The sequence below is a fragment of the Hyaena hyaena genome, unplaced genomic scaffold, assembly GCF_003009895.1.
Source record: "Hyaena hyaena isolate Hyena2069 unplaced genomic scaffold, ASM300989v1 scaffold_597, whole genome shotgun sequence".
NCBI classification, from domain to species: Eukaryota; Metazoa; Chordata; class Mammalia; order Carnivora; family Hyaenidae; genus Hyaena; species Hyaena hyaena.
Window position 1 is genome coordinate 294,482 of NW_024081231.1, and position 22,361 is coordinate 316,842.

Consider the following 22,361-nt stretch of genomic DNA (forward strand, 5'->3'; position numbering starts at 1 on the left):
AAGAAGTGATTTTTACGTTTTTTAATGATTGAACAAAAATAAAAGGAAAGATGATATTTGGTGATACAAGAAAAATATATAAAATTCAAATTCCAATGGCCATTAATAATCAGAATATAGCCAAGCTCATATGATTATGTATTGTCTATATTTTGGCACTACAATTACAGACTGAATAGTTGTAAAGGAAATTACATGGCTCATAGAGCATAAAATATTCATGATGTGGGAGCACCTGGGTGGCTCAGTCAGTTAAGTATTCAACTCTTGATTTCAGCTCAGGTCATGATCTCACGGTCATGTGAGTTCGAGCCCCACATTGGGCTCTGTGCTGACAGTATGAAGCCTGTTTGGGTTTCTGTCTCTCTCTGTCTCCATTCCTCCTGCACTTGTTCTCTCTATCTCTCTCAAAAAATATATAATTAAACTTAAAAAAAAAAACCTATGATGTGATCCTGAATAATAAAGAATTTTCTGAACCCTATTCTAAGTGACAGTGCTATTTCAGGTTGGTTTGATTCCAAAGCTCCTTCATCATGCTGTGCTGCCCACCCCCTACTGCATAAGGGTTAGGGTGAAAGGCAACACCTCCAAATGTTAATAGTGAAAAATTATCTTTGACAGAAGAGCAACTGCCCCATGACAGATAATATTTTTGAGTAAATAAATGTGTACATGAATACTAATGCGTAAAGAGGGATTCATATGGAATCAGTGTTCTTTAAAAGTCCTATGTCAGCCTGTCCCTTGCCATTATCTACAAAGGAGCCTCTCAATGAAGAAGTCAACAATTGCTTAAAGGAGCTTTTGGGTTTCTTATTATAAGAGAATGCTCTGGCTTAAGAGCTTATAGACTCATGGGGAAGAGTCTTCTCCTATTCAAGTCCCATTTCTGAGAAGGTTCTTCTGACCCTATTGAGTGTGACAAGTTGGCATGGTCACTGGAATTAGACATGCTTACAACAGAGGCCATGAAATAGGACTGTCTGGTACATTAACTTGCCTCTAGACCTGTGCCACTAGCCACACGTAGCTACCTTTAAATTCAAATGATTTAAAGTTAAATAAGACTAGTATTTGAGTTCCTTGGTCATACTTGCTTCATTTCAAGTGTTCAACCACACACAGCTTCTGTCTTGGACAGCTTAGAATAGATCATGTCCATCATCATAGAAAGTTCTACTGAACAACAGGACAATACTTTCAGGTAATTGATGGTATGGTGTGGGGCTGAGCATTTTTGCCCTGAGTCATCTGTAGGATTTGTTAAGCTAAGCTTCTGGTACCAGTATTTTCCATGACAACATATCTCTATATTTAGAACTCATTGAGAGGGATTTGTCTTCCAAATTTCTGTTTTCTAAATTTTAAGAATTGATGTATATCTCTCTTCCTTTATGCTTGAGATCCAAAAATTAAGCTTGGCTCCTTGTCTCCCATTAGAAATGCAAAGACTTTTTCACAGCATATAATTCTTATTATGTAATTATGATAGATCAAGCTCTGTGGATGCACCTTGTTAATCATTTCTTTCCCTTCTTTACTTCTCTGTGATGTGTTTAAAGCCTTGTGGGCTATAAATCAAGTAATTGTTGAATGTGTACTGGCTTGCAACCTTACTTATAATACTGTTCTCTCCTCCCAGGGCCTGTTATCTAAACCTCTGAGAATACTTTACATCTCTGTACTCATTAGAACATCTCATTCTCCTGGATGGGTGACAGGGATTAAATCTGCTCACAGATGGAGAGACCAAAGGAAAGAGAATTACAGGGTCACTGTGTGACATTGACCGTTCTAAGAACTGAATCCACTAAAACAACAATAACTGACCCAGTGCTAACAGTGATGATTTGACCTTTGAAAAACATTTCTCATCCAAAACTTCTTTACAGGCATTTTTTAAATTTCTGAAACCACTTTCTGCATGTGGAAAAGAGCAACTTTTTTTTCCCCCTCTCCCTTTTTTCTTCCTTTAGTAATATAAAAGCAGCAAATGCTCATTTTTAAAAAAATCTAGCAAGTAAAAGGAGGGGAAAAAATCCAGAAGCCAATTGCTAATTAATTTTTTTCACCCAGTAAATATTTAGTAAATGCTTAGTACATGCCACATACCATTTTACTTGATGACAACTTTCCATTTTAAAATCTGCTTGGTGCTTTATATAAATATAAATCTGGGAGATAGCAGAGTATAGTAGAAAGAACATGATCTTCAGCATCAAACCAATCTGTGTCCAAATCCTGGTTCTGACACTTACTGTGTAAAGTTCAGCAAGTCACTTAAGCTCTCTGAGTCCCATTTCCTCATATATAAATCAGTATATTAATGGCAGCTCTGCAGTTTTTCTAATGAATCAAATAATCTCTGATCTATTGGATAGTATCTAGGTTGTTTGGGACACAAGCCCATGAGTCTCATCCAGGTTTTTGCTTTGCACCAATCTAGAGCAACACAAATGAGCAGGAATTTTTTTTTTTTTTTGAGTCATAAAAAGAATGCTGGAGTAGGGAATCAGGGGATAGGGGCCACTGGGATAGTGGCCAAGTTTTTCCAAGATTCAGGGAAGGAAGACAGATTTTTTTCCCTGGGCCAAGCTTGCAAATCCCCAAGTGTGTCACCAACTACAAAGCACTCCATGTTAACACACCATTCAGAGTGAGAATTGTTAGGTTCTCAAGCAAAGTTGTAGACTCAACACAGAAGGGGATGTATGCAGGGCAAGTAGGGCTGTGTAATCTTAAATTATAGTGAGTTAAATGGGAGCCTTTGAGAAATGATTAGGTTTATCCATAGTATTTGCAGGTCTCTCTTGCCAGCTCACATACTTCTGCCACAATGGGAATGAAGGAATCATGGAACCTTCCATACAGCCTTGCCAATTCTTTTTTTTTTAGTAGGAAGCTGATTATTCAGTTTGGAAATTAACCCAGATTCCTTGTTTCTCTTTCTGCCTACTTTCCCCCACTGTTTTCTGATCAGTTCACTTATTAGAAGCTCTGCCAGAGGGTAGAAAGGAACATGTTCAGGAAGCATTGAGTCAATGTTTCATTGTTTTCTGGTTACACAGATAAAAGTTATTTGGAAGACTATACTCTTAAGACTGTCCTTTACTCCTGATTATGCAAATGACAGATCAATCAAAGCCTTGGTAGAATTATCTTGTTTTCTATACCAATACTCCATTCTTTAGAAATGGGCATTCAAGAGCTACCATCTCCTTTCCCCCTCATTACCATGGACAAATTAAAATCTGTGTATAGCAAAAATCTCCCAGAGGTTTTATATTTATTTTCAACTCCACACATTGATCCAAAACTAGTTTAGAAAAAAAGAAAACACAAAGTGAATTTCATCTTTGAACTGATAAGAGCAATTTACAATATATTAAATAAGTTAGAGTTTCCAGGGTATAATAAAGCCAACAATTGATATAGTTTAGTTTCCTGCCTTATAACCTGATTTTATGAAAAGTATAGGTGTTCAGAAAAATTTTAAGAACATAATTTTCTAACCATTTTGCCACCATGCAATATTTATTGTTACTGTAGAGATCTTTTCCCCACTTCGCCCCAGCTTGAGGTCATTTTATGCCCTAAAGCACATCACAGCATGCCCTGGAGCATATCTTGGGAATCAGAAGTGAATCTTTAAATCACCTAATTTCACATCTCAGCAGCTATGGTTTGGTCAATATCTGAACAAAGTACACAATGAAGCAGAGGTTAAAAACACAAAGACAAAACCTCAGACTGAGTGGAATAAAGCACTTGCCTTCAGGTAGAAACAGTGTATTTTTGTTGATTTTGTCTTTCATAGTACCCCTTTCAGAAGAGATTAGCACCTCAGCATCCACAAAACAACATCCTCCTCATACCAAAGTATTTTTAAAATAATTAGGCACTATCTTTATTACATGCGAGTTGTCAAATAGAAGAGATATGCCTCTGGAGTCTGCTTCTAGGTGATATATCACTTCTGATCTTTATTTGTTCAATTTGAAGATTATTGCTTTTCATATTGCCTGTGAGCCCTTGGAAGCTAAAAATGAGATCCAGCTATCAAGACCTAGGCAAGCTATCTATTCAGAATCCTTTAGAAAGACTCATGTATGCAGATTCAACTATGGCCATAAATATACTTTTATTTTATTCTAAAAATTATAGAAGAATGTAAACTGACTTTGGAGAATGGCAAAAACTGCTGTGTGACCTTCATCAATTTAATTAGGCCCAGATTTTGTTCTGCAAAATGGATTTAAAAATACCTACTTCCTAGGATGGTTGTAAAGTCCAACACAGTTCTCATCTGTAAACTTCACAGAGTATTATTCATCATGGGAGAGACATTTGAAAATTCAGTCTCTTTATAAGCACACTTGAAGAGTTAGGAGAATATCTTCTTGCTATATTACAGACAGGAAAGAACCTATTTGGAAACAGAAATGCCTCTAGGGGAATATTGATTTTTCTGAAATGTCCAAAGAAGGGGAGGGGAGGTTTGTTTGTTTGGTTTGGGTTTAGTTTAGTTTTGTCTGAGGACTTGCTGTGTGCCACACATTAGGGTCCGCATTTGGTATTTACTTCTCTCTGTACTGCAGCAGTAGGGGCTGACTCCCCATTATCCATACCATCCCCAAATCATCAGCCCAGGCAAATACTGATAATTTCACACTGAATCCAGTGATGGATTCAGGAGTATCTAATTCTGGTCAAAGAGGTTTGGCACAAGTTTAGAAGACAGGACACTGTCTAAGAAATTGCCATATGATGTACTAATTTTTCTCCTACCTCCAGACTTGGTCATCTTGGGATGTAAAGCTCAGAGCTACCACAGCTATCTTGACTAGCATGAGGATTACACGAAATCCAGGGATGGTAGAGGGCATTCCCTGACAACGCTGTAGAGTTGCTGAAATAACCAACCTTGGAGTCCATCTTGCTCATGGACTTCTTATATATGAAACAGTTGTGTCCTATAAGCCAGTTTAGGTCCCTTGGATTCAAGAAAACAAGACACCATTCTAACCTAAAACGGTAGCCACCAACTGGTTCTCTTGCTTCTAATCTTTCACCTCACAATCTATTTTCACACAGTCGCCAAAGTGAACTACCTTTTAATTCATTCTCTGGCTCAGAATTACCAGGTACCCTCCTACAACCCTTAGAATAATATCTAAAATCAGTACCAAGGCTTACAGCCTTCTATAAGCCAGTCTATAGGGGCCTCCAGGACAAAGGACAATAGCATCCTGTGTGATCTGATTTCTTCCCACGTCTCCACTTTCCCTTTTTCCTTTTCCTATCCTTCTTACCCTTTCCAGCTCTGTTACAGCCACAATGCCTGCTTTCTGTACCTTAAGCAGCTCTTTCCCACCTCCAGGTTTACATTCTTGTTATTCCCTCCACCTGGAATGCTTTTCTCTCAATTCTTATTCCATCCTGTTCTCAGCTCAAAGTTACTTTCTCAGAGAGGCCTTCATCAACCTATTAAAAAAATAACTTGCATACTCACCTAAACCCAGTTCTCTATTCCATTATTTTCTTCATAGCATATGCCATTCTCTGAAATTATATTATTTATTTATTTGTTTGTCTTCAGAACTAAAATGAAAACTCAATGGGAATGCCCATCTGCATTTGCTCAACCTTGCATCCCTAAGGCTGCATATATATCTGTGTAGAGTATAGTAGGCATTCAATAACTATCTGCGGAATGAATGAAAGGCAGAATTATTGTAGGGGTGGGAGTAACTCAGCCTGGGATAAATAGGCAATGCAGAAAGAGGAATCAAAGGAGACTGGGAAAAATATTCAAAAGAAATCTTTGTAGGGTCATTAAAATGAAAAACGTACAAAAAGCAACATGTAATACAAAGAGAAAAGGCTATAAATACCAACTGCTAGAGGTCTAGCTCTGGGAAAAGAAAAATAAATGGATGTTCCTTTAACAAAACAACAAATCTGAATATGAAGAGGAAGACATGGTGCCCAGGTCCCAAGAAGAGGTAAGCTTTATTGGTCTAGGAAGTCAAAAGGACCTGAGATCTAACTTGGAAAAACGTTCAGATATAAATCCAATTGTAGCTGGTCAAAACAAAAAGTTTGGAATTGCATATTCCCCTCCCTTGTTTCTGGGGAAAAATATGAAAATTGGAAAGAGATATGAGCTCTGTCTCTAGGAAACTGCTAAAAATTCAGAGAAGTATAAAAACATAGGAGGGGCACAACCTTTTAAAAAGTACCTCTTTAAATAGTATTAGGATGACACGCTCTTTGGAATACACATTTAAAAAAGTTAGTGAATCAGGAAAATGAATGGATATACAAGGAGAGAGGTGGAGCCATGTGAAATTTAAAAAGGAATCTTTTCTGTTCACACAAGTGTGAGGCTGAAATAGTGTCTTCCAAAGCTTAGAAATTAGTTACACAACAGCAGTGGGGAAAGGGGAGGAGGGGAAATGTCACCTATACCAACAAGTAGTTAAAAAATGCTTGAAGGCAGTTCAAGACATGAGAACTTTGTAACATATATTTAAAATATGAATGAAAAAGGTGTTAACTAAGAGGTAAATTTAAAAGCTTGACAACATAGAGATTTCCATCCACATGCACATGAGTTGTTGGAAAGAGAGAAGGAAAAAAGGAAAATTCTCATGGATTTCAAGTAATATGGAAAAAGTAAAGGTGGCTTAAAGAAATTCATAATGGGGCACCTGGGTGGTTCAGTCGGTTGAGTGGCTGACTTCAGTTCAGGTCATGATCTCACAGTTCGTGGGTTCGAGCCCTGGGTCAGGTTATGTGCTGGCAGCTCAGAGCCTGAAGCCTGCTTTGGATTCTGTATCTCCCTCTCTCTCTGCCCCTCCCTGGCTCACACTCTGTCTCTCTGTCTCAAAAAGAAATAAACATTAAAAATTAAAAAAAAAAAGAAATTCATAATTGTCTTTTTGAATAGTTGAGCCTCAACCACTGTTTATGAGCTATGACTTTGTCATTACATAAAAGTTTACCATTAAGTCAAGGACAACAGTGTGGCTGTAAACAGATTGAGGCAAAAATGTATTAACAACAGTAGTCTTCAAAAACAAACAAACAAAAACCTTAGAGAAACCATGTTTACCTGGCAGACACAAGACGAGAGGAAAATAAGAAAGCCCTCTGTGCTGACCAAAGGGCTCTTAACTCAATTGTTTGGAGCAAGGGTCATGGTTATCTTGGTTTTTCACAGGACTGGGACTGAATTGTAAAAGATGGATAAGGAAGGTACTTCCACAATTTAAGCAGTCTTGACAATTTCTAATCTCTTTCTACCACATAAGACGCCTGAGATTATTTTGACTAAACTAGTAGTAATAGCTAAGAGTACTTATTGACTACCAGATACTTATTCTAAGATTTTACATTGGTCTTTAATCTTTATTTTAAGTAGGCTCCACACCCAACAAAGGGCTTGAATTCACCCTGAGATACAGAGCAGCATGCTCAGATTTCATTCATATGTGGAATTTGAGAAACTTAACAGATGATCATAGGAGAAAGATAGGAAATATAAGATAAAAACAGAGAGAGAGGCAAACCATGAGAGACCGTTAAATGCCGAGAACAAACTGAGGGTTGCTGGAGGGGTGGTGAGTGGGGGAAGAGGTTAAATGGGTGATGGGGATTAAGGAGGGCATTGTTGGGATGGGCACTGGGTGTTATATGTAAAGGATGAATCACTGGATTCTACTCCTAAAGCCAAGACTACACAGTTTGTTAACCAACTTGAAAACAAATTTAAAAAATAAAATGGCATGCTCTACTGACTGATCCAGTCAGGTGCCCCTCTAAGCATTTTGTACATAGGACCTCATCTCTCACAGCAACACCACAAACTAGGGTCTTCTCTTCTCCATTGTAGGAGAGGGGAAAGTACTCTTCTCTGACTTCACAGTGTCTGGAAAATGAAAATGCACAAGTCTAACCATACAGGGCTATGCTGCATAGACATTTGGGCAGAGTTCAGACAAATGAGATAACTAATTCAGCCTACCAGAGAAGATGGAAATTCTTTCCTTCAAGGTAAATAAAATACAAAAAACAAACAAACAAAAAAAAGGGTAAATAAAATACAAAAAAAGAAAAAAAAAGATAAAGAAAGGGAAGAATGAAGAGAGAAAGAGAAGATGGGAAGAAGAGAAGAAGGAAAAGGGGAAGAAAGACTGACATCATCATTGTATTTACGCTGACAACTATGACCTGGATATTCCACAGTATAAAATTCTGACTTGAAGGAAAGTATCAAAAATAAAGGTACAGTTCAACATATGCTTTTCTCTACTATGGACATTTGTATGAAAATTAATAAGAAATAGAATCTATTGCATGATGCTTATTCTGGAAGAAGAGACCACCATTTATACTAGGATGTTAGTCTAATGAAGCAACTCTTTATTGCAAAAGCAGGAAGGCAGAAATGTGGGAGTATGCATGTGTGGTATGTAGAAAGATAACAAAGAGAGTGACATGGCTTCCAATCTGTGCAAAAACGTATAGAAGAATAGCCTGGAAGAGACAGGAGAATCACACCTCTGAGAATTTGGTAAAGTGTTGAAAAAGACCATTTTTAAGGCCACAATGAAAGAAAATATTTAGAGTGGCACAGAGACTATAAGATATACCCAGAAGGTTGTCAGAGAGGAGCACAGTGATGTCTACCACTCCGTGCTTTGGCTTGATCTACTTGAAATTAGAATTGGCCTGAATATCATAGGGGAGGGAAAAAGACTATCTTACGTTTGAAATGCCTATTGTCTGGTACCATTTTCTATTACCAAGTTGGGCAACCTATATAACTGCGATTCAGTTTTCTCATTTGTATGAGGCAAAAATTATATTGGTTTATCAGAGAGATTGCTTCCGATTCAGAAAGCAATCCTATGGGGGCCTCTAGTAAGAACTAAAACAGTAACCACTGCAAGGAAGAACATGAAGCAGCAAATAGTGCAAGTCTTTGTTAAAAAACAAAAAGTAAACTGCTGTAAAGATGGATATCTTCAACACAACAATCTCTGTGTTACATGCTAGGCCTTTGCAAAAGTCACTCGTAGTGAATTTCAGAAATTTCTAAACTATTATGAGATTAAAATCATTGTCATTATCGTGTCTGTGAATTTCAAGTTTTTAGCAATTTTAAGAATTAACCTCAAGTCCTACAATAGATTTCCCTCAACCTTCCTGTATCTCAGATTGACCCAACTCTTTCATTGCCTGTATCTTCATCTTATCTTCAAAAGTACTCACAGAGGGTATGCTGTTGACTTGGTACTTTAAATATTGTGGCTCTGTTTATTTTTGAAAAATATTTATTCATCTTTCAACAAAGATTTTTGAACACCTACCATGTGAACAACAGGAGCTAGGAATACTTAATGATGGAAACAGAAGCCATCTTCAAGGACTTTATAGTCTAATAGAAACAATATAGTAATAATTAAGGGATATGAATGCTCTAATTTCTGAAATGTCAGTCTTAGATACTTAATTTTTTTAATGTTCATTTATTTATTTTGAAAGAGACAGTGCACCCAAGCAGGGGAGGAGCAGAGAGAGAGGGAGACACAGAATGTGAAGCAGGTTGCAGGCTCTGCGCTGTCAGCACTGAGCCCAACGTGGGGCTCGAACTCACAAACCCTGGGATCATAGCCTGAGCCAAAGTTGGCCACTTAAGTGACTGAGCCACCCAGATGCCCAGATACTTAATTAAATTTTAAACTGGGTCAAAGAGTTAAGAGCAAGGATTATTTTATCCTTTCTTGATCCCATTAGAGTACCAAGCCACAGAGCTTTTCTAGAATAAATGTTCAATAAACAGTTGATTGTTTTGTTGTTAAATGGCCACTGCGTCATAACTACCTTTGTGCTAAGCATAGCAGCTGAGACTTTCACCCACTGTTCCCAATTAAACATTTGTTGACTGGCTATTATGTGCCAGGCATTGTGCAAGACCCAGGTGGTCGTGGCTGTCAAGAAGAGCATAATCTGGATGGACAGGCATGCGTACACATAATTATGATAGCACTTAAGACACACCAGAGTACTATGGGAGCAAAGAAGTGTGACCAACTATAATATTATATTATAATGGACTCTCTAAAGTGTACAAGTTTTAGAAGCAGAAAAAAAGTGGGAAAGGCTACTCTAGGACACAAGAACATCATGTACAAAAGTACAGAGGCATAAAAAAGCAGATGGGTTTGGAGATTAGCAAAGCATTAAGTACGGATAGAATTTAGGTTGGGTGGGAGCTGAGTGATGAGAGATGAGGCCGCAGCTGAACTGAGAAGAGCTTTGTATGCCAAAGTAATGAACTGAGATATTATTCTATGGAGATCAAAGAACAAATGGAACATTTTAAGAACAGAATTGTGACTGGGTGCTTTTATTTACTTGGGAGTGACCACCCCGTGACAATGTGGAGACTGGAATACCTAAGGATAACTTGATTGTGGAAAGGCTGATGTGGAAACAGTTCCAGGCCCCAAATGATAAAGGCCCGGTAAGGCTGGAGGGTGGATAGAAGCTGTGTCTGCAGTAGGGTTGCCAGGATATGGCGAGGCAGTGGATGGGGAATACAGAGAGGGAAGTAAACTGAGTTTGCAATGTGTCTAAATTGGGAGCCCAATGGGATCAGTGACTTCATAAAATAGGAGGAAAGGCAAATTCTGAGTAGAAAGGCCAGTACTGTAGATTTAAATCCTATCTGTTGTACTCATAGCTCTGCAATTTGGGTAAGTTACTTTACTTTTCTGAACCACAGCTGCATCATCTACAAAATGGAAAAATACATCTACTTTATGGGATTGTCATGAGGTTAAATGTGAGTAAAACCTATGAAGTCATCTAGCTTACCACCAGGACATAGAAGTTGCTTGATAAATATTTGCTGAATGAAGAAAACTGACAGAAATAGAATAAATAGCAGAGACTAGGATTTAAAACTAGGCTTTGCTTTGTGATCTTAAGCATGTTATTTAACCTCTTAGACATTTTGTTTCCTCACCTGTGATACCGGGAAAATGTATCCTATCTCATTGGCTTGTTGGGAAGACTGAATTGGAAACCCTATGCAGAGCCTGACATAGTCACTGGCACATAACTGGTGCTGAATAAACGTGCACTGAATGAAAATATAAATTAGCTCAACCTGGTCAGTACATCTTATTTAAGAAGGTTTAATAAATATTGCATACACACTCAGATACATGCTCACAGAAGAGAACATTGACTGTCTCACATTAGAATTTAAAATTGTTAAGATTGCATTATTTGAAAAGTTATTACTCAGAAAGTTGAAATCCATAGTACATAACCCAAGTACTACCAGGATTGCTTCATTTTTTATTTGTTTGAACACCTTTGATGATTTGTTTTAATTCTGTTCCTGCTTGGATAAATTCATTTTGCCTTGTGTACTTTGGCTGTGACAGATAATGCTAGATGTTCCCCAGTATACCTTCTTTTCCATATTCTTTTATTTAAATTTTTAAAAAATAAATTTAAAAAATTTAATGCTTATTTTTGAGAGGGAGGGAGGGAGAGAGAGAGAGAAAAAGAGAGAGAGAGAGTGAGCAGGAGTGGAGGAGGGGCAGAGAGGGAGACACAGAATCCGAAGCAGGCTCCAGGCTCTGAGCTGTCAGCACAGAGCCTCACACAGGGCTGGAACTCATGAGCCATGAGACTGTGACCTGAGCCGAAGTTGGACGCTCAACCGACTGAGCCGCCCAAGAGCCCTCCACTTTCTTTTAATAGATGAACCCACCTCTCCACATTCCAACCTTCTTCTTCTAGTCCATTCGTTTTTTAAAAGCATGGCCTCCCAGAGGTGCCTGGGTGGCTCAGTTGGTTAAGCATCTGGCTTTGGCTCAGGTCATGATCTCACTGTTCTGAGTTCAAGCTTTGTGTCAGGCTCTGTGCTGACAGCTCAGAGCCTGGAGTCTGCTTCAGATTCTGTGTCTCCCTTTCTCTCTGCTCCTCCCTCACCCATGCTCTGTCTCTGTCTCTCAAAAATAAATAAACATTAAAAAAAAATTTTTTTTTAAAGCATGGCCTCCCAGCCACGGACTACATTTCCCAGCATCTCTAGAAGCTAAATAAGTTCCCGTGTTAAAATTCCGGGAGATGGAAGATGAGTGAAATTGATATCTCTCATTTCTGGATCATCTCCTTAAACACTTGGCCTGTACTCTCCCCTGTCCCTTATTCTGTGGGCTAGAGCACAGATGTGGTAGAGACCTGGGTTCGGTAACACTGAAGAGCATGACATCAGGGAATGGTAATGGAGCAGAAAGAAAGGAACTTGCGTCCTTTAATGACCTAGAGGAGTCAATCTACTTCACCACCTGGATCGGCGGGACTGTAATGTGAGAAACACATTTTTTTCTATGTAAGCCATTACATTTGGGTTTTTTTGTTGTTGTTATTATAGCATCTCAATCTCTACCCCCTGTAACGCAGGGTTTTACCTTGTTTTTCAAGAAAAGAAATGGCTTCTTCACTGGTGAAAATTGCCTGTAGGACTTAGGTGACAAACAGATTTTTGAAGACAAAAGTCTGATGTGTCAAGTTGAACTCTCGGAATATTCATTTTCATTCCAAGAGCTTTCCATGACTTCTCATTTGATAACGGTATTTTGAGTTCTAGTGGAGAATGCTTAATTGTCAGCTTGGTTGGTTTTGATTATGATTACGCTGGGGTATGCAATAAATTAACACCTCTCCGTTTCTTTTACTAACCCTTCCAGTGAGTAGTGTTTGACTAAATTAAACACCCTTCACAGCCTTATCTCTGTTATTAAACCTAACCACAAATTAGGCTTTAAAAAAGTGGGGGGGGGGTCTCAGAAGGCAATGTCTAAAGCAAATGGTTCACTAAGTTTTAACCTTGAAATAATAGTGTCAATTTTATATACCATAACCACTGATTTCCATTAAAACATTTTTTTTACTAAAGGGCAGTCATTATTGGAAATAGAACTCTATAATATTGTTTTGCCACTATTGTGGCAAATGAGGTAAAACATGATTCAGGATTCTAATTTTGCATACCTTCAGCATAGGGTATTTGCATCAGTGATTTTATTACTAGTGTAATGAATAGCTATGAGATGGCTTAGTTGTCAAAAATAAAGTAAATAAAAAAGATAGGTAAGAAAAGAATTAGAGCAACAGGTAATGGTGGAATATAGCGTAACATAGACAGAAACATATCAACGTTATCGTATATGGCCACCTATGCAACTTAACTCAATCACACATAGGACTATTTGGGATCACCTGACTTGAAAAATAACTGCACTATTGATATTTCAGTCACTTTGAATAATTCCCAGCTTTAAAGAAGCCAAATCAGTTTCTTTCTCTCACCTTCCCGGTAACCAGTGACAGCTGCTGTAGTGGAAAGAACTCCTGGCCAGGAGTCAGGAAACTTCATTGCCAGGCTTGGCTTTCCCACTTAGTAAGTGTGAATTTGGGCAGGTCATTTAACCTTTGTGCAGAGTGATTCTGAAGTTCAGAATAGGATCATCTATAAGAAGTATTTTGAAAACTAAAAAGCTTTATACAAATATACAATAGTATGTGTGTGTGTGTATATGCGTGTATCTAAGAAAAACTAACAGTATCAATAATAGCCACCTATAAATGTATTTGTTCATATATGCATATGAACACATATATACAGATATATACATGTATGTACATAAAGATACACACACATACTGGCTAAATTAAAAACTTTTACTATTTAGGATTTATGTCCTGCTTGCCCCTGAGTCAAGGCAGTTATAGATTAATACACAATGCTGAAGTGCAATGAAGAACCCTAAAAAAGGAGAAAGTCCATGTAGATTACATTGAAGAAGTATTTTTTACTGGTGTTCTCTTGCTCTTCATTGATGGTTGAAAGCAAAGCAGATGAGGGCACTTTTGCAGTAATAATAACAGGTTACCAATCATTTACTGAGCACCTCTGAATTCCCCCACCCCAAATAAAAGTTAGAATCTTACCAATAACCTACATCTAATCATAAGTTTCATCTATATCCTATTCCTCTGTGTCCCCTCTCTGGGTGATAAAGTTCATAGGCCACCTCTGCCAGGGTTTTCAGGAAGTAACATCTGGAAGGTGTCACATTCCCATAATGGGACACAAGGCACACATTGGGCTTGTTCCCTAAGGTCAGTAAGACTGTTAATGTAATATTCTTTTGAACCTTTCTCATAGTGATCATATAAGATTAGAGAACAAAATGACAATCATGAGAATAAGTAATCTTCCCCTTACCTAGTCCTACACCACCTGGTAATTGTTGAGGACCCAGTACTCTTCTGAATAAATTCAAGTGAACTATATTCCTTTTTATGTAAGCACAAATAAATTACGAGTGAATTTCATTGTGAGGCAGAGGGTAATACAAACACCTTGGATTCATAAGCTCAGACAATACCATTCTATTTTGAAATCATCCATCAATTCCCTTTGATCTTTATTTAAAACAACCAAAACAAAGCTTTGAATTTTATGGTCTCAGTCCTCAGTGTGAACAACAAATATATTAGACTGTACTTTTAGTGGACAGAATAGCATTGATGGTCATCTATCTCAAATTAACACTCACAGAATAATCACTAGATTAACATTAGGACTAGCAAAAAAATGGCACTTGAGATTTCCCCCTCCTCCCCCACCCCCAGCCTTTAAAAAAATGATGACGCATTTTACAATGGATTAGAAATATCTGCACAGATGGGATGGAAACAAAGAGCAAGAGCTGATCACTGACTACCATTCCATACTTTGTTCTCCTGCTGACGTTTACCTCATCACTTAACCAGAGCAATAAGTCCAGGAACATCTCCAGGCATTAAGAAAATGCTCACAACTAAGACATAAGTCTTTTAGAAGTTGGAGTTTCTTCTCCAGGCTAATACTTCTATTTTCTGATACTCACAAAAAAAGAGTTCCTAAGGAAGAATTCTGCAGCTATGTATTCAAAGCTTGCCACCTTAGAACCTTTTGTGCCTTTAGAAAAAGGACACCTCCAGAAGCACTGTCCCACTTAGTATCACAGTGTACTTGCCAAAGAGGCTGCAGAGAACACCGGCCCATATCACAAATGGAGCCTATCCCAGCCTCTCTCCATGCACAGAGAACAAGAGGAAGCAGTGACAGCCACATATTCTATTCATTTCTTGGATGTGCATTTGTGAGCTCACATGTCGATGGCAGACTCCTTAAGCAGGTGCAGAATAAACAAGAAGAATACATTGGGAATGCTGGTCCTTGTGATTAGAATTTAACCCGTTTCACGGAGCAACTGCAAAGGGACAAAATGTATGCAAGTAAACATAGTCTCATTGACCCAGGACTCACCTGACCCCTCTTGTCCTCCTGGAGTTGTAAATACCTACCCAGATGGGCAGAAGTCAGCTAGAAAAGAGACACTGGAGAGAGGGAGAAGCCCCAAACCCTTAGTCTTTATATGCACCCGCCTCTCTGTTCAAATATCCTTTTCACTCTGATTGGCTTCCGGTTTTCTCACTGCTCCCTGCCTTTGAAATGTTCTCCACTCAGCAGCATGCACGGTTAATGTCTCCAACTTGCCCAAAGCATCTACGCACGTCCTGGGCACGTATGTGTATTTCCGGTGACCCAAAGTGACAGTCAATGCGAGGTAGCTTCTTGTAACTCCTTTTCCTGGAGACTTGTCTCTCTCCCTTTCATGGCTTGTCTTGGCTCTTCTAAAAGGCTAAAGGAGGTTATCTATTCTCCTCACCCACACGTTACAAACCATACAAACCATAATGTGGCTCTGTTTCAGAAGGATGGTCTGCATAACCAGCATGTCACTGCCAGAAAGAAAACACAGGTTCTACATTGGAACCCCTATCTTGTCTCCCAAATCAAACACCTCCCAAAATTATGAACCCATTGTTGCCTTTCTATCTGACACCTACCTACTTAGGTTAACAATATTTCATTTCTAATCTGATTTTCCCCTTTTTTTCTTTATAAAGGTTTATTTAGAGTTTCTTCTGACACAGTGGAAGCTATGGGTTGTTTTCTGGAAAAAAAGAAAAGAAAAAGAAAAATTCTGTTATTCCTAGAGTCCCATACCAGAATACAGAATGAACATGTGATTTTCAAGGAGTAGTAACTGGAATAAATTTGTTTGTCATTTCATCTTCATTTCTTGATTGCACAAATTAATATTCAGGTGAAATTCTGCCATAATTAGACAAGGGAGTTTCCAAGTCACTTTCTTGGGGTGAAATTTTATTATACCCATTATTGAGTGAAAGCAAAAGAAAGCTTAAGAATCATTCAACTATGCATAGACTTTGCTATTATAAAGATATTTGCTGAAATGGCAGATTTCCAATAGACCATTTTTCAATTCCACCATGACCATTTTTGATAACCAGAATGTGATAGCATGATTACCTACATGTAAATTGAATTTTTCAGCCCTGATCTACACAGGGACTACAAAAATATCTTTTTAAAACCATGCTTAATTGAATTTAACTGATTCTTGCCAAATAGATAAATGTCAGCTTTCCCTACAGTGTTTTTCTCCAGTGAAATTCAATCAGTAATGAGATTTAACATTTTCAACAATGAATTTATAACATGCTAAGTTTAATCTTTTGAAATCTTGAAACAGACTACTGTACCCCTTCCCAATTTCTTGGGGATGGAGGTGTACTGAATGTCCTCTCAGAATTCTCAAATGTTGAGTTATTTTTGATTCAGAACATTTCCACTGGTTGCCCTTGAGTAGACATGCCATATTATCACATTACCTTTGGAATCTCTTTAAACCGTGACCCACATTCTCAGTAAGGCAACTAGATATGAACACCTTCTTTTCCACTGACATTTTTTTTAATGACATCCCACTTGAGTAACTGGTCACCTTGTAAGGTCTCAATCCATTGAGCTGAGTACATGTGATACATATTCCTGTGAACTGTAGGGACTTTTGTTTGTTTTGCCTATCTTGGAAGCACCAATAATTTTAATATTGTCCCACATATTTGAGTTGTAAAGTTCACAGTATTGTCCTAGACAATTTCATTCCTCAACATTTCTCGTACTTTCTTCACAACTTACACACCAATTACACATGTGTGTGTGCACTCATATATCTACAGTTAAAGACTTAAGTTCTAGCTTAAGTCCCATTTATGTAATTCACAGCTCACGGTTTTTGATAAAAAATAAAAGAATATTCTTTTATCTTTGATAAAAGAATAAAAATGTTAAGCTCTTAACATTTATTATTGCTCTCTTTGGATGCAGATCGCGGTATGCAATCTTTCACAATAATCTTTTTCACATGGTCTGTTGGAAAAAATCTTGTGAAGTCACTGTCTCCTTGTCTTCACCTTCCCTCTCTGGGTGCCCAGACCAGTCTTCAGAAGTGTGTTTAGCTAACACAGACTTCTGTGTACTCCCCAGATATCTTCATTTTAATCAAGAATGGATCTTAATGAATTTCTAAATGGCAGGTTTCCAGACACCCTTGAATGGGGTCAGGGGAACTGCAATGGAAACATTGCCAGTGCTCTGAAAGGATAGTGGAAAGAAAAGTGGCAAATGCATAGCTTGCAATTTTGACAAGCAAAATTGTACCAACTAATAATTGTATTTCCATACATTATTTCTAATATTTACCTTGCAGAGTGGGTACTATTATTATTAATCCCATGTTTACAAATAAGGAAGCTGAAGCTCCTAGTTGTTTCATGATTTGCCCAGGGTTGGATAGCAGTGAAGCGGCCAAGCCAGGACTCAAACCAGGTCTACAGATGCCAAGCCCACCTACCTGTGCCTGCACATTTTAACAGACTTTGTTAAGGGCTTGGGGAAAGAGTTAGAACTCAAAATCTCCAAGTATCAGCTCCAAATAATTTGGAAATTGTATAGGAAATGATGTGATGTTCAGACCAGAAGATACCTACAGAGCATCTAAAAATGCTCCTTCTTCCATCTTTTTAAACCCATGGAAAGTATAAGAGTAAAACAGAGAAAACATGGGCTTAAAGTCAGAAAGCACTGAGTCAAATTCTGTTTCTGCTAGTTATTATACTAGCTCTTACCTTGGGTAAAATTAGTGTTTGGAGCGAGTTTCTTCCATATAAACAATAAATGTAATAATATCTACTCATCAGCCTACTGTGAGGATTAAGTGAAAATAATCCATATCAAAGTTTCAAGGTGAGTGCCTCACCCCTAGGATGACCTCAATAAATGGTCTTCCCGAAGAACCATTCTTTCACCCTTCCCTGAAAGGAAGGAATGGTCCTCCTTTCATCCACTGTCATAGTTTATTTACAATCTTTAAATAGCTGGAAGGGAAGATGTTTTTCAAGTGTATAACAATATATTCTTTTTTTTTTTAATGTTTATTTAGTTTTGAGAGAGAGAGAGAGAAATGAGAGAGAGTGTAATCAGGGGAGAGGCAGAGAAAGAGGGAGACACAGAATCCGAAGCAGGCTCCAGGCTCCAAGCTGTCAGCACAGAGCCTGACACAGGACTTGAACCCATAAACTGTGAGATCATGACCTGAGCAGATGGGGTGCTTAACTGACTGAGCCACCCAGGTGCCCCACAACATTATGGTCCCTGGAAAGCAGCTATACCACCATGGCTAAGAGCATAAACTCTAATTCTAAATCCTAACTGCTGGTTTAAATCCTGGCTCTACTCTTTAAAAGTTGTATAATGTTAGCAGATTTGCTCAATGCTTTTGGGCCTCAGTTTTCTTATCTGTAAAATTGGGATAATAATAGCATTTATCTGGTGAGGTTTTATAAGTTAAATTCATTAATACAAGTCAAGTGCTTGGTACAGTGACTGGAACTTAGTAAGTAGCTTAGTAAATGCTAGCTATTATTATTAACCAAGCAAATAATCGTGCTGGAACAGTCATTCTCAACCAGGGGTGATTTGGCCCCCAAGGGGACATTTGACAATGTCTGCAAGCATTTTCGATGAGTACAATTCAGCAAGGGGATGACATCTAGAGGGTAGGGGCCAGGGGTGCTATTAAACATTCTAAGATACATAAGATATCCCTACAACAAAGAAATATAGAGTGCAAATGTCAACAGTGCCAAAGTTTAGAAATACTGAGTTGGAAAAAACCATTCCTGGTCAACAGAGATCCTGAGATACTTTCTCAGGGGGTGTAAGAAGTCGCTAATCAAATGTTGCTGGAAAATCAAACACCATACAAAAATCTCACCCTTTTCCATGTCAAGTAAGCTAATATTGGAAAAAATCAAACGATTATTGTCTGTATGGGACTATAACACTTCAGTACGTCTTAGAGTTATGTTAAAATACTCTTTTAAAAGAGTAATATTTATTTCTTATTAGAATCATTACTCTAAAATTCATTGAATAAAAATTTGGAGAGTGGATAAGCAAGGACACATGAGGGCTTTAGAGACTGCAGGTCCCATAAAACTTAATGCTCACAAACTTGGAGGGATTCCTTCCCCCACAGGACCCAGCAAGAGATCATGGTCTGTTTATAGTGGATACTGGGTAGGAAAGAAGGTGGGCATGAATTTTCATGCTCCTTTATAGCTTCACCCTCCTCAACCTTACTTACTTTGTGGGCTATGGGGTTATTTAAAGGAAGCTAAATATGAAGTGCTCAAAGTATCTCTTTCCTCACAGTCTCAATGTCTTGGTGAATTTAGTAGGATCTCCAGCTAGGAGGACTCCTTATCAATCCTCTCTGTTACTCTCTATTCATGTTCTCTAGCTTGAATTGAAGAGGGCATGTTGGCAGAACATGCCAGAATTAAGCAAGCCCAGGGGATGTCCTTTCCTTACTAAAGAATAACCTTCAAACTCTGAGGAAAAAAATGAGAAGCTCTCCATAAGAACTGTTGGTCCTGACTTTCATTATTTGGAACTTGATGGTTGGTACTCAGGGAACTAGAAAGTTACAATGAGGTCTCTTCTTCCTCAGTTCATGGAGGGAGATTCTGCTCAAACATAAACGCTGTTCCAGTGAACAGAAGATACATGAAGAGGTATGACTCCTTTCTAATACTTGCAGGTGAGATCTAGCAGAGAGGTTCATACCTCTGAGAGAGGATGGACTCAGTATTGTAAGTATAAATGGAGGACTCTTTATATAATTCTGATTTTTCTATAGGATTTAAATATAACATATTGTCAAGTTAGCTAATATACAGTATATACAGTGTGCTTTTAGCTTTGAGAGTGGATTCCTATGATTCATTACCTAAATACAACACCCAGTTCTCATCCCCAGAAATGCCCTCCTCAAGGCCCATTACCCATTTCCCCTCTCTACCACCTCATCACCACTAATATGTACATTAGTGCATAAATGTATCAGGTCTAAATCCCCAGAACCTGTAAATGTTACCTTATTTGTAAAAAAAGGTTTTGCAGATGTGACTAAATTAAGAATCTTGAGATGGGGGAGATTATTTTGGATTATCTGGCTGGGACTTAAATGTAATCATGAGTCTCCTTATAGGAGGGAGGCAGAGGAAGACGTGACACACAGGAAAGAGAAGGAGGCCATGTGACCAGGGAGGCAGAGACTGGAAGGAAGCAGCCACGGGAAGTTGGAAGAGTCAAGGAATGGATTCTCTTCCTAGGGCCTCTGAAATAAGGGGTGCTCTGACAATACCTCAATTTATGTACAGTGAAAATAATTTCAGACTTTTGGCCTCCAGAACTGTGAGAGAATATGCTTCCCGTGTTTGAAGCCACCAGATTGTGGTCATTTGTTTTGGCAGCCACATGAAACTAATACAGTGGTCATGACTGTAGATTCTCTTCTCACAGGCCTCCATCAGTCTAACCTAAGTGGGAGAAAGGAAGTGGAGGAAGAGGAAGAAGATGAAAAAACAGAAGGCAAGCAAGAGATAAAAGACCCTAAGATCCTCAACATCCTAAAAGGTACAACTCCCTACAACAAAGAATTTTATTTTTATACCTCCTCCAGCATTTTATACAGGGCTGGTTTGTAAGAGTCCTGTGGTGACTGACTATCCACTATTCTGTTCAATAATACAGATGGTCTCATCTCCATCATCGTCTACCTCTTATCATATTGTACAATGACGATTGATACCAAGAATTATGTCCCTGAGGCATGCTAGGTCTAAGTCATAAAAAAATAAATGTATTGACAAAATTCATTGTCTTGCTGGTTAAAAAAAATTTAGTCATGCATTTTAGAAAGACTTCTAACTGGAAGAGTTGAGGCCAGAAAGCATTTCTCATTCAACCTAATTTAACTCCAAAATGCAATTAACAGCAACTCCTCAAATCCCAAATACTCACAGCATCTGAAGATTTGCTTAGTACCAGAGAGTCGCAGGTTTGTCCTAAAATATACCTGAGAGGACCAGCCTTCTCACATTTATTTCCCAAGATATGGCAACTCTTAGTATAAAAGCAAGCTTACTTTAAAATTGATTATACATCCTGGCTTAAAATTTCCCAAAGGAAAGTCTGCATTTTGGGGACTGTTTATATTCTTCATATTGCTCATTTGCATCCAGCATAACTGAAATTTAAGTTTAGTTCAGCAAATCATCCCACAGCAAGTGATCAGATAATTACCCATGTCCAAACCATTGGACATGTGCACATGGCTAAAGAATCTCGTCAAGGACCTACAACAATTTGTGAGTGTCCCTCGTGAGTGCACATTTTAATGTGTATTATATTTTGTTTTCTAAGCACAAAAAGACGTAAAGCACATTGAGGCATTTCCATCATGCAAAAGCAGTTTACAAAAAACACATTCCACAATGAAGAATCACAAACACACAGAGAATGGAAATAAACAAGTGAACTAATTAACATACCTCCGAAACAGAAAACCAAGACTTAAAATATTGTACACCTTAGTGAAATAACAGCTGCTCTTATTAAAAACCATATATTCCATTAGTACGGTATTTTGTAATTTATTGCCTGTCCCTCCTTGGAAAAATTATGTTACAGTTATATGGCCCCATATTAAGACTTTTTTGGCCTTTTACAAGTAACAGCTTTGAAACTGGACATTTAGCTATCCATTAAGTCAGTTGCTTGAGAAAAGCTTTCTTTTTTTTTTTTTTTTTTTTCTTGTTCTTTAGAATGAGTCAAGAGAATGATTCAGGGAAATCATAAACGGATTAATTCAAAATGATGAAATTATAAAATGTAAACGCACCCCTACACACACACACACACACACACACACACACACACACACACACTGTGTTATCCACGTGTCGAAGTCACATTACCCATATGTACTGCAGATTTC

General features: G+C 38.1%; 1 protein-coding gene across 1 annotated transcript in view; it reads right to left on the bottom strand.

The window, feature by feature from the left end:
- Positions 1 to 14,764: 14,764 nt before the first annotated feature.
- Positions 14,765 to 22,361, bottom strand: part of CEP128 (centrosomal protein 128) — a 408,652-nt gene continuing 401,055 nt past the window's right edge. Inside the window, exon 27 of the mRNA XM_039257020.1 lies at positions 14,765 to 16,103. Within this exon, the coding sequence (XP_039112951.1) occupies positions 16,102 to 16,103 (2 nt within the window). The 3' untranslated portion in view covers positions 14,765 to 16,101. The remainder of the gene's footprint in view (positions 16,104 to 22,361) is intronic.